Source organism: Cucurbita pepo, unplaced genomic scaffold, assembly GCF_002806865.2.
Source record: "Cucurbita pepo subsp. pepo cultivar mu-cu-16 unplaced genomic scaffold, ASM280686v2 Cp4.1_scaffold000150, whole genome shotgun sequence".
Classification (NCBI taxonomy): domain Eukaryota; kingdom Viridiplantae; phylum Streptophyta; class Magnoliopsida; order Cucurbitales; family Cucurbitaceae; genus Cucurbita; species Cucurbita pepo.
This window is the reverse complement of record NW_019646441.1, coordinates 254,598-267,385: the sequence shown is the minus strand read 5'-3', so window position 1 is coordinate 267,385 and position 12,788 is coordinate 254,598. Positions and strand designations below refer to the sequence as shown.

Sequence of the window (12,788 nt, the reverse complement as noted above, 5' to 3'; positions counted from 1 at the left end):
TATTCACCGGTGAAGATTTGAACCAATATGGTGCTGCATATCCTCTAGTCTCTCTAATGCCAGTTTCAATGTACAATGAAGTGTTATGTGGTTGATAAACTCTTTTTGCAGGTAGTCTATCAAATCATCTCACGTATTGTGTAATAATATCTCGTTCTCTGTCATGTGCATGTCTTTGGTCTTTCATTTTGATGTTCCTGCTCGTGCTTAGAGAGAGAATGGGCACAATTCCCACTCTCTCCATTCTACTGTCCAAAAGGACATACTGCTCGTTCGAAGTTCTTGAATTCGTTTGTAGGAAAAGACCCAATTGACCGGATCAGTGGAATCCAATTGGATCTGGTCGTAGCTTGGAGTTCAAATGTTGTATTGTAACCAAGCGAAAAGGAAGAGGCTGCTCACCTCCTCCCTAAGAGGCTAAGATTACTTGCATTTTGCAATGCAGGATGTTCTATTTGAGTTCTGGTTTTAGATGGTTATTAAAGACGACTCAGGTCTTCAGTTCAATCACCCCTTCCTAACTTAATGGGTGTGCGAGCCCGCTGGGTAGACTCATACTTGTACGTGTGGGTCATATGTAGAGAAGTACTACACGTACACTTTTACCCAAATGGAAAAACCGCCTAAAATCATGATATGTCATGATAAAAAGATAGGTCGCCACATTGAATGTGCTTGCACTCACGTACCTCAAAATGGGGTCACTTAAAGTCACGTACTACTCTTAGATTTCAGGAAAGGCAAGACACTCCAATACGGATGATAGCGACATCACATTACAAACCATGGAATCGAAACTAGGGTATCTGCATTTTTATTTTGCTTATCAGTCTTAGGTTAGTACAAGACATTGTTTTTTTTCCCTAGTTTTATTTTTAACATGTAAGTCCATGACATCGTTTATGAACTATTTAAAATAAAGGTTTCCATATAAAAAGATCACATTATGCATACGGTAACGACTTAAATAGTAGAAAAAAATAGGGTCGTTACAAAGCCCATGAAATATTTAACCTCTCGTAAATTCACTAATTAAGAAGATTAATATTTTACAAAATGATCACTTACAACATAATAAAGAGGCTGGTCGACGACGTTCGTGTTTATTATCATATTTTATTTTAATTCTAAATAAAATCAAATTTAGATAAAATATTCCAAAATAATAATAATGTTTAAATTAAACATGAATGAAAAATGTATAGACAAGCAAAAAAATATAATTAATTAATTATAAAGAAAAAAAAGAAGAGAAAAATACAAAATTAGCCTCTATAAATAAAGCAAGCGCCATTGTTGGATTCACCGTAGCTAGGGTTTCTCTCCACCCAATCCAGTTTTTGTCAAAAATCCCCCCCTCCCAATTCGGAACGTGTTCTCTCTCGATCAAAAACAAAATTCCTTTAAGAACGATCGATTTCATTTGATTTTCCCAGAAAGAAAGCACAGCAACAATCAATCGACCATGACGGGGAAGGCTAAGCCGAAGAAGCACACCGCGAAAGAGATCGCCGCGAAGATCGACGCAGCCACCACCAATAGAGGCGGCGGAAAGGCCGGTCTCGCTGACCGGTCCGGCCAAGTTAAGGGCGGCCATGCCAAGTTCGAGTGTCCACACTGCAAGATTACGGCGCCTGATGTAAAGACTATGCAGATTCATCACGAGTCGAAGCACCCCAAAATCCCTTTTGAGGAGGACAAGGTTACGAATCTCCACGTTGATCGTGCTGCCGAGGCGTCTAAGGGCAAACCGGGTGTGAGAGGTAGTTTAAAGAAGTGATGAAATCCGAATTTCTGGGTGATCAAGGATGATGATAATGGTGGGTGGGCTCAATTCTATGGTATTGGGTGTTTCTGTTTTTGTTTTTTTTTTTTCCTTTTTCTTTATTATCTTGTTCTCTCTATGTTTTGTCTCTGGTGCTGATGGGAAGTGGACCTGTAAGGTGTTTGAGTAAAACATATGAGCTTCTTGCAATTATGCATATTACATAAAAGAAGACATGATCATGGTTGTTCTGTTAACGATGGAGGTGCTCCTATTCTTATTGCTCTGCTATCATGCTTGATTTAAGTGAATTTTCGAGTGGCCTGGTGAGAAATAAACTTTAGAATTTTGTTTTTGGATTGTTGTGGGCTTAAGATGTTCACGACTTCAGAATATATTCTGTGATATCTGTTATTGTTTTGATATTTAGGAAGTAGATTACTGGGAACTGATTCATGGTTGACCCAACTATGAAGGGACGAAATCATAAATCCAAATGTGGTCGCCATGGCTTCCTTGATGTAAGTTAAATGTTTTAACATTCTATCATCTTTGTATGGTAGTTTGAATTGTGTTAGATGTTGAGAAAGCTGGGCCGTTTGGCATAAGTAAGATAGCTGAAGTGAATCAGATGAATGACCGAGTTTCTTTGTTGTCAATTATCATGGTTTTTTTTCAACAAGTTTGTGCCTTGTTTCTTTGTCCCATGTCATGAGTGCCTTTGAGTTTCTATCCTCTACATAAGCTTTATATAATTGAGATGTTTCATAGCAATATATCAATATTTTTGTATACATTTACGTATTTGTGTTTTTGAGATCCCATATCGATTGGAGAGGGGAACGAAGCTGGAAACCTCTCACTATCAGACTTATTTTAAACTTGAGGGGAATCCTGAAAGGGAAAGCTCAAGGAGAACAATATTTGCTAGTGGTAGCTTGGGTATTACAGAGCTAGAAACCAAGTGGTGTCAGCGAGAACACTGGGCTCCCTAGGGGGGTAGATTGTGAGATCCCATGTCGATTGGAGAGGGGGCCGAAGCATTCCTTACAAGGGTGTGGAAACCTCTTCCTAGCAGACACGTTTTAGAACCTTGAGGGTAAGCCCGAAAGAAAAAGACCAAAGAAGAGAATATATGCTAGCAGTACACTAGTCTTCTCACTCGCCCATCTTACCTTTTGTTCACCTTGTACTTGGTCTCCAAGTAGCATCTGCACCACAATTCTCTGCTGGTAGATGCTGGTAGAAGCATTGGTCTTTTAGTGGCTAATTTCAATCATCCTGTTATCAAGTTTCGTGTAATTCTTTTGGATTGGAGTTTGATTCCTTTTATAGTGTTTGGACTTTTGTTTTTGTGGACTACATTCTATATTTCTGACTGAATGGAAGCTTAGATTTTTATAAGAGAAACAATCCTCTTGGTATAAAGCAAATACCATATTCTAATGATGGAGCTTTATTATCAGGTTAGGTTTTTAAGATTGATTCTGCTCATCTATTGGGAGAAACCCTTCCAAATTTCTCAAACTTGGGTTGGGGGATGTTGATGTTCTGACATAGTTGCTTTTGCTGTTTGGTTTTATGTTCTTGGTACGAGTATATTATCGTTATACTGCAGACTTTTTAGGTTATTTAATATTTTTCATTTTCTGTGTTTACGGCCTGAACTACTCATGACTCTTGCTTGTAGTTGCCTTAACTCGTGCCCGTTCCTTGTATTCTCGAGATCAAGCGAGCAAATGAAGCCAACTTATATGTTTTGTGTCATTTTAGTTAATCATATTTGTTTTGAAGGAATAATTTATATGTTTTGTGTTAATCGTGTGTGGGCATCTAACTAGTGATGGTCGACTTCTTGGAATTTTAAGATAATAGTGTCCTACATTTGTCTCGAGGTTAGACCGCCATCAATTGAAGCCAACTTGAATTGAGAGAGTTTTGCTTTAATCAATGTTTTATGACAATCTACGATGGGCGAAACTGGATCGTATTAACACATCTTCCCCAACTATTTTCAACTTTTACATACATTCTTGCTTGTTCTCTTAATTATTGAACGTTTTAATATTAGTTACTACTATACTTTAAAATTGATCTCCACACATTCTTTGCATCACAATAATTGTTTCAATAATGGTTCCAAAAAGATCGGGTGAATTTTTTTTATTAAAACAAGGAACCCGTAGATATGAATGTACACATAATATGCATATCTTTTTCTAGTAGATATGAATGTACACATAATATGCATATCTTTTTCTAGTGTACAAGAGACGTTTATACTACTTATTTAAGTTAATCTCATGCATTTCTCTTTGTTAATACGTTTCATTATTGACCATTCTTTTTCACAATGAAATTTGAAGATTCGATCTAACAATTGTTTTGGATACGTGAGGATCATGGTGTCGTGTAGTTAAAAAACACTAGCAATGATGCTGATGAAGGGTAAACCATCCGAACTCAACTACTACTAACCACTTTATAAGGCCAAGCATGGTTTAACCATATCTCTCGAAACGTAAAAATGGGTCAACTTCATTTTAATGACATTATATCCATAAACGTCCCACTTATGGTCATACTCACAAAACAAAAGGCTTTTATTGACACGCTATCTAAATTAAAGAACGTGTCTCACATATAAGAGTTCATAACACATTTAAATGAATATCAAAATCACGTATAATCATCTCATAACATTTTTATTATTTTCCTATAACGAAGTTACAACGAACGAACAAATATATGACGATCCAATCTTTTATTACATTTTTTCATCCCACAACTACATACATTAAGCCTCTGATTCATCTAAAACACTGGAAATGAAGAACTCAGGCCTTACTTCTTCTTCACCTGCAACAGTTCAGCTCAAGAAACTCAATAATGTTCTTCAGTTCATGAATCTAACCTGAAGTGGTAACCACCAATATCGACCAAATTAGGCACCTGAGAACTGACTTCACGACCTCCCACCGACCATTCTTCTTCATAACCTTAATGGTCTATTCCCAAATAGCCATCTTTTAGCTGAAAGAATCCACAAATTGATCAGAAAAACAAGCTTTTATATGGATTTCTGAGCTTTAACAACGAAAAAGCTATGGAAATTTCCCCATAACTTGCTGATAAACAGAGGAAACAGAGGAAGAAGAAGATCCACTTGAAGTATCAGTCATTGCCTGAAAAGAAGCATAGATATTATCCTCCTCATGCTCCTGTTTTGGCGTGAGGAATCTCTCAGCCAAGAACACCTGAAAAGCCGAGAGATTTTGGCTCAATGGCAACGAAATGGGGAAGTCCAAAGCAGGGAAGGCCGTCTGCAATGGAGGGAACTTCAGCTGACAAAATGGCGGCGCTGTTCCAAACGACCGCTGATACTCATGGCTGCTGAATTCAGGTGTCGGATAAAACTGTGTGGAAAGATCCTGGATTTGTGTTTCTGACTTTCTTGTCGGCGCCGCCGCCGCCTGAGTAGCAGCAGCAGCAGCAGAGGAGGCTTGCGCGGTGCTGCTGCTGCTACTGCTGCTGCTGCTGCTGTTCCTCGCTGCTGGCACTAAATGATTGTGCTTTCCTTCGTACGTTGTTATTACACATTTCAAATCATGCGATGCTCTCTCGACATGTTTTCTTACTGAACACCCTGCACTTGTGCACTTGTAATAGCTCCTGAAGAACAAACCCATTTCATAAAATGCAATAGAAACGATTTCTAGCTTGGATTTGAATGTTTTTTTACCTTGGATTTGGGTTTCCTTTCACAACTTTTTGGCCATATTTCCTCCATCGATACCCATCTTCAAGTATGTCGAACTCTGTTTCGATTTGAACTACTACTCTCTGTTCACGAACAGAGCGCGAACCCAAGCTTGTCTCCATGGAAATCCCCTCTTTCCGCCTGCAACAATGATTAAACCTTGTAATTAATGAACAAAAACACGTTTTTAACAAACCCCATAATGTTTTTTTTGTTGTTTTTTACCTTCTTTTCAGCTCAGGCTCTGCATCATCAGCTGAAATACTCCCCTGATTTGTTAGTTCATCATCATCGTTTCCACCGCCGCCTCCGCCGCCGTCGTCATCATCATGGCTAGCAAGAGTGGAGGAAAGCTCGGGAGTTTCAATGGATTCAAACCCACCAACAGTTTTCCCATACAATGGCTCAGAAAGCTCTGTCACAGCTGAAACAGAGGATGTTCTTTCTAGCCCATCAACGCTCCAATCCTTCACCCCATAGTGACTGTTCCGCCATGCCAGTCCACCTTCAAGTTTGGCACGGCTACCACCGCCTTCGCCGGTGTCCGGAGCATCATCTTGAGATAGCACTGATCCCAACAGAGCCCGGCGAGTGGGGTCCGGCTTAGAATGATTATGAGCGCCGGTATATATAATCTCTGTGATCTGACCGTCAAGCGATCGCTCCACCTTCTTCTTTACTATACAATTTGGATGCGTGCATTTGTAATAGCTTCTTGGATATTCGCTGCCCTTCACCTGTTTCTGCCCGTACTTTCTCCAGTTGTATCCATCTTCTGATGTTTTTAGCATTCCGACAGGAACATAAGACCCTTTGTGTTCTGTTTCTAACGGCGGCGGCGGCGGCGGCGCCGCCTGCTCAATGTCTTGATTATGAGTTACAGAGGAAAGACAGGTTTCCACATTGTTCTTATCAGTAGAGGATGAACCCAGTTCATATTGTTCTAATACAGAACAACCCTCTTTGGGAAAATCAGCTAGTAATTCATAATCCATCAGTGTTTGATGATCCGTTTCACCTTCCTGAACGATCAAAAGTTCGAATCATGAATCATTCTTGTTAGCTACTCGGGTATTTTTAATACTCAATATTTCTATAAAAAAATTCAGACAAGGACGAGAACAAGAGCATCTTAGACGACTAACCTTGCATGAGATAAACCCGGGATTGATTTTGAGATAGATTTAAAGGTTTTTAATCATGGGTAAGTCGTGTTTTAAGAGGTAGGGTCGTTACTATACAGAGTTCTTGTAATTCTGTTTGGGAAGTCAGTATGTTAATTTGGGTCAAACTATATCAAACAGACCGAATCTTTCTCCTAAATAAGCAAAAGTTCGAGTCATAAATTATTAGTTACTTACTGAGTATTTTTAATATTCAATAATTCTTAAAAAAAAAAAAATAATAATCAGACAAAGACAAGAAAAAGGACATCTTAGACGATGAGATAAACCTAGGATGGTCGTGTTTTAAAATTAGAGTCATTACAATATAATTCTATTCAGGAAGTCACTACGTTAACTTAGGTCGAACTCTCTCTCTCTATATATATATATATATTTGGGTCGAACTATTTAATTATTTAAGAAATTAGTATAAAAAAAAATTAATGAATTAAATTAAAAATGATTTCCTTCTACCAAACTTAATAAAATAAAATTACTATAATAAATAACATAAATATGTATCTTAAATCACATATATAATATTTTATTTTGAAACTAATCAAATTTTTTTTAGATAAATATTCCAAAAAAAAAAAAAAACTATATCTAACGAATTTGTTTAAAGGGTTGAAGGCCTCGAAAAGGTTTTGGCTCGTATAAGATTTTATGTTTTGCTTTAATTTTTTTTAATATTATTATTCATTGAAATACTCAACTCGGGATTTGAATAAGTTCAATGTCTAATGATCCTAACAATCGTTAGCATCCCGATCATGTTATTTAGTTGTCTTGGTTGTTCCCACAAAAAATTTTCGGGATCATCCAACATAGAATTGTTCTAAACCAGCAACCGAAAAAGAAACTACGCTCTGTTAGTATAACTATCGTTTTTAAGGCAATTTTTACCCTATTTGCATGTTCTCGAGATGTTTCTCATTTAGATAGTCTTATTTCATTCATGCATTACTCTCATACTACTCGAGTGTCATATCTTACTCGAGAAGCAATGCCTTCTCGTTCACACATTCGACAAAATTATAGCGTATAAAAGAAATATTAGCATCAATTACCTGATTTCCAAGCCGGAGCTCCCCACGAGGCGTGAACCTGTAGTACGAATCCTCACTGCCATAGCTACTCCCATCTTCAAGCATGATAGGATTCAACAACGAATTCTCATCCTTTATGGAATGTATCGGAAAAGTGCCCGTTGTTGGAGATGGAATGTCCTGACATAACATCCGATCCAATCCAATCAAATCTATTAGTTCACAAACCAACCGAATCCATTTCTTCGAAACCTTTTATCATTTACGTTAGCTCTTATTAACCCTAGCTAGTTCGAAGAATTCATCCTCCAAACATCATCCCAATCTAGAACGAGATCAAATACCTCTACGGTTAAGATTTCTTCATAAAATTAAAACAACCCAACAAGAGATCCATACGATTTCAATAACAAAACATTCCCGATTAGCTCATTCGTTCACCAGATCTGATCATTCCTCAAGATCAGATGTTCAAATCACAAGAAAACAAGAAGAAAGAAGAAATCTCACATGGGTATTGAGCAACATAATCGGCGAATCAAGCAACACGGTCGGGCTAAACCCGGAAGGAATTGTGAGGAAAGGAGATCGAACCATCGACGAACCCAACGGGCACCGAGCCATAGCGATATTGAACCCATTTCTCCCTCTCTTGGAAGCTCGTCTATCAGCCAAGCTGCCACCATTGACATCCACAAGAACATCATCATCACCAAATTTAGAGGCTCTGTGCTCGCCATAGACCTCCATGAACTGCATTCATTTCATGACACAGTAAAAACGGTAATTTAACATAATTTTACAGCTTCAGTCGCAGTAAAAATCATACCTTTCAACTGGAAGATAGAACAAATTTCAATGACATTCAAAGAAAATAAAACAGTAAAAAGGTAAAAAAAGGTAAAAAAAATTGGTTCAAAATGGAAAAAGAAAAAACTACAAACAAACAAATAAATAAATTTGAAAGGAAGATAGAAATAAGCGTAAATTCTGTTAGGTGTAATTTCTTTTCTTAAAATAGATTCATAAGATCTTCTTCTTCTCTTCTTTTTTCTTCTTTCTTCTTTACGAACTTTATTATATTATCGATTCAAATCTTAACGCTTCCAATTCGTACATCGATATGTTACTGAATTAACAAAACGTTCAATCCCGATCAAAAAGTCAACGAAGAAAAACATTTATGTTTGACCAAAAGATCAGAAATTCAGATGGGTCGAAGTCATCTTTGGTACCATTCATGAGTGTACGTGTAAAATATTAATACCCATATTTGATGTCTTGTCGATATGGGTATAGCTCATCGACTAAGAGTTGCACTCTGTAATTTTTTTAAATTTGGAGGACTAAAATGGAAATTTTGAAAATTTATTGACTCGGGATGAAATATAATTGAATATTAGAATGTAATAATTTTTTAAAAAAATATATATTTAAGCAATGAGATCCTAGAAATAATGAAGAAAGAGAAATTTTAAAAATAGAAAATTAAAAAAAAAAAAAAATTAATTTAACGTTTGAAACAATATTTGGTATCCACACAATAATAATTATAATATAATTATTAAAATTTGAATTTTGTTAGATTAAAGTCCACAAACTTTACAACACAAACCTTAAAATAAACAATATCCAAAACAATAAACTATTTTTTTTCCGAATTTCTTGTCATTGTGTAACTATCTCTTTCTCTCTCTCTCTAAATAAGAACATTTTCTAACATATTAGTAATATTTTATTAATAATTTTGTTATATTTTATTGGGGTCGGGACCTAGCAAAGACTCGTTGTTAACAAAAATCTATATTTAAATGGAGAATGAATGAGGAATTCTGGTCCTCGCTCTTCATATATACATAGAGACGCTATTTTCATTATAATGTAATTAATTTTGTGCGGAAATAAGCGTTTAAACTTCATCTTAAAATACTGTGTGGATTCACGGTCCACATAGGTGAACATTCTTTGGGAGTTATTGATACCGAACACCTGTACATAATACATACAATAATGCATGAAGTCCCAACATTTTCATTCATTATCATGTAAAACAATCAGTCATTCATATCATTTGTCATATCATGCACATAACATATCCTTCGACGTATCATATCATATCATATCATACACGTATATATCATAAAACACGTCACAACATGTTTTGTATTGTCAAACGTATTATACCATAGCATATATCGTATCTTCAACATGTCACATCATAACATTAAGATAACATATCACGGACATTTCACAAGACACGTCGCATCAACTTCTAATCATACTAGTAGTAAGGTCACTTACCTCATTAGCTTACCATGATCTGACGTGAAGTCCTATAACCCGTCATCTATCTCTTAACAAAATCTCTCCCCAATTAAATAGTTAAATGGTTTTTTGAGTTAGAAAGCTTCCAATGGTGTTAACCAATTGTGTCCATTACAAAATTACAAAACCATAAGCTACTCCTCCCAACCTTCTAGAACCGTCGACTCCGAGTCCCCGACATCTTCCTCGAAAATAGAACCAATATACTCTCTACTACAACTTATACTCGACGCAGACGTCGACCCAACATCTTCGTTGTACCCGAACAATGCAGCCTTCCTCTTCCTCCTCATCTCTTGCCATTTCCTCAACAACTCCACCGTTACCTCCGCCATCTCATCGAACGACTTCTCCACTTCCTTGCTCATCGAAGCTTCCCGATCAAAATCGAAACGAGCCAGAGTCACTGCGCGAAACACAATCGGCCTCCAAAAGTACACGAAGATCGCTAGAAACGTTAGGTACAAATAGAACGATGACCATAGAAAGAAAGTCCATCGCCATCGATGGACCAACTCTTTCGTCCATGGTAGTTTCGAGTTTATTAGAATATGAGCTTCGTAGAGCTCGGGGAGGGCCGAGGTTCCGACGCGAGGAGCGATAGTAACTTGAATGGCTCCACTTCGTTGGTAGCTTTGTTCTTTGTGCTTTAGAACAGGGAAGGTTAGCTTTTGAGATTCGGTTGAGAGTCCTAAGAGTAGAGGGAGACTCGAGAGAAAAGTTCGTGTGAACCGAACCGGCGTGCTTCTGAACCGGAGCATGCAGGGTTGGCTTGAACCGGCTATTATGTTCCCATTTGTTGATATTAGCTCTGCACTCAACTAAATGAGTAAAAGTATTTATATCCCCAAATATAATTTTAATTTTAAATAAAACAACTAATAAAATATTTTATTTTCTAAACTTTAAAAGATAAAAAAAAAATCATTAATATCATTTGAACTTTTAAAAATAAANAAAAAAAAAAAAAAAAAAAAAAAAAAAAAAAAAAAAAAAAAAAAAAAAATATATATATATATATATATATATATATATATATATATATATATATATATTAATGAAAGTCTCTCAATGATCCTAGATTTATCGGAACGATCCTAGGTTTATAACGAAGGAATGATCCTAGGTTTATCCGAAAGATCCTAGAACCTAAAGATCCTAGGTTTATAATGAATGAATACTATCTCCAGTGTAATGATCCTCAAAAGGTCTCACTGGTTATAAACCTATGATCATTACACGGGAGATAGTATTCCTTCATTATAAACCTAAGATCATTCGGAGACAGGTTATCCCGAGACTTTCATTAAAAAAAAATATATATTTTTTATTTATTTATTTATTTATTTTCATTAACCCCCAATTTAAAAAGAAAAATTCATAAAAAAATTTAAATTAAAAGGGTAAAAAGGGTATTTTTGAACCAGTAATAATGAAAATTTTAGAGTTAAAAAGGTATTTTCCAAAAAAAAATGTTAGAAGGGTATTAATGAAAATTTTTAGAATTAAAAGGGTAAAACTGACATTATCTTTTTTTTAGATTTTCTTTTTAATTTAAGAGTATTATTAAAGTATTTTTTTAGGAAAAAAAAGAGTCATATTAATGCAGAGAATTAAATTAGGTATAATAAATATTAAAAAAAAAATTACCTGAAAAACTCCAACCGCCCGATTGAACTGAGATTCAGGCATCAAAAGAATCACCGATACAGAAAACGTGTGCCCTACCGGAATCCCCAAATTCTTCGTCTTCTTCATCTTCATTCCACCTCTATAATCCACTCCATACAATGCCCTAGGGCGCGCCACAGTGTAATCGAAGTTCAAATTCCCCCTCGTTGCCACCGGTTCTTCGATCCAGAACCTAATCGCCACCGCGCTCACACTCGCCGCTGTTGCCAGAAGCAGGATCATTATCATGCACATGAACGCCGCCGCCACAAGGCCGTAACTCAGTCTCCTCACTGCCAGTCTCACCCGATGCGCCACGGCAGAGGGGGATTTTCGGACGGCGTACTCGACGGTTGATTTCGCTTCTTCTGCGCGGTGGAATGATTCCGAGATTAGGGATAGGAGAGTGGAGATTGGAGCGATGAGGAAGGCGATTGCGTGGTAGATTAAATCCGCTTGGAGGAATACGATTTTGTTGAATAAATCGGAGGGTTTCGAGATTAGGCGGCCGGATTGTTGGAGTTCGTCGTCGGGATCCATGGCGGACCTGTGAGAGAGTCGAGAGCGTCGGGGCAACAGAGAGGAGGAATTTTGAAGAGACGAAATGTGGTGGTTTTCACACGTGTAAGAGATGCATGTGAAGGGTGTATGACGTGGCATTTGCCATTTGCCACCTGGCAAAAGGAGTTCAGTTTCATGCATAAATGCTTATCCTTTGTTTTAATTTTATTCCATGCAAAAATTTTGGATTAAAAAAATTATTTTTTGTACAAATATTGAGTTAAATTACCATGGTTATAATTTTAATTTTGAGTTAAATTACAATTTTGTACCAGTAATCGAGATATAATGTTAAGAATCATGGACCTTCACGATAGAATGATATTATCCAACAGTTGAATTATGATCATGTTAGCACAGGATTAGAGTTCAAACGAGGCTCATCACTGAATTGATACACAAATATAATCTTAGTTCTTACTATTAAGTGTTTTCAATGTGGTCTTAATTTATTGAAACTTAAACGAGTGGATTGCAAACCACGGAAAGTA

At 36.6% G+C, this 12,788-nt stretch overlaps 3 protein-coding genes across 3 annotated transcripts; 1 reads left to right on the top strand and 2 right to left on the bottom strand.

Moving 5' to 3' along the window:
- Positions 1 to 1,291: 1,291 nt before the first annotated feature.
- LOC111784065 lies at positions 1,292 to 2,447 on the top strand. The gene is made up of 2 exons (XM_023664889.1): positions 1,292 to 1,820; positions 2,196 to 2,447. The coding sequence occupies exon 1, from the start codon at positions 1,466 to 1,468 to the stop codon at positions 1,778 to 1,780; it is 315 nt and encodes a 104-aa protein (XP_023520657.1). The 5' UTR covers positions 1,292 to 1,465; the 3' UTR covers positions 1,781 to 1,820; positions 2,196 to 2,447.
- Positions 2,448 to 4,562: 2,115 nt separating this feature from the next.
- Positions 4,563 to 10,087, bottom strand: LOC111784087 (WRKY transcription factor WRKY24-like). The gene is made up of 8 exons (XM_023664916.1): positions 10,055 to 10,087; positions 8,251 to 8,493; positions 7,762 to 7,920; positions 5,751 to 6,547; positions 5,508 to 5,666; positions 4,891 to 5,437; positions 4,680 to 4,773; positions 4,563 to 4,624 (listed from the first exon to the last, which is right to left on the bottom strand). The coding sequence occupies exons 1-8, from the start codon at positions 10,085 to 10,087 to the stop codon at positions 4,563 to 4,565; spliced, it is 2,094 nt and encodes a 697-aa protein (XP_023520684.1).
- Positions 9,939 to 12,495, bottom strand: LOC111784062 (seipin-1). Its single transcript, XM_023664886.1, has 2 exons — positions 11,716 to 12,495; positions 9,939 to 10,886 (listed from the first exon to the last, which is right to left on the bottom strand). Exons 1-2 carry the CDS (start codon positions 12,436 to 12,438, stop codon positions 10,200 to 10,202), a joined length of 1,410 nt encoding a protein of 469 aa, XP_023520654.1. The 5' UTR covers positions 12,439 to 12,495; the 3' UTR covers positions 9,939 to 10,199.
- Between the last annotated feature and the right edge of the window lie 293 nt (positions 12,496 to 12,788).

Coding starts and splice junctions, on each gene's coding strand:
- LOC111784062 (XM_023664886.1), bottom strand. CDS start 12,438: ATGCATGAAACTGAACTCCTTTTGCCAGGTGGCAAATGGCAAATGCCA. Junction 10,887..11,715: donor GGGCGGTTGGAGTTTTTCAG/GTAATTTTTTTT, acceptor TTACTCATTTAG/TTGAGTGCAGAGCTAATATC.
- LOC111784087 (XM_023664916.1), bottom strand. CDS start 10,087: ATGACGGGTTATAGGACTTCACGTCAGATCATG. Junction 8,494..10,054: donor GGACTTCACGTCAGATCATG/GTAAGCTAATGA, acceptor AAATGAATGCAG/TTCATGGAGGTCTATGGCGA. Junction 5,667..5,750: donor GAGCCTGAGCTGAAAAGAAG/GTAAAAAACAAC, acceptor TCATTGTTGCAG/GCGGAAAGAGGGGATTTCCA.
- LOC111784065 (XM_023664889.1), top strand. CDS start 1,466: ATGACGGGGAAGGCTAAGCCGAAGAAGCACACCGCGAAAGAGATCGCC.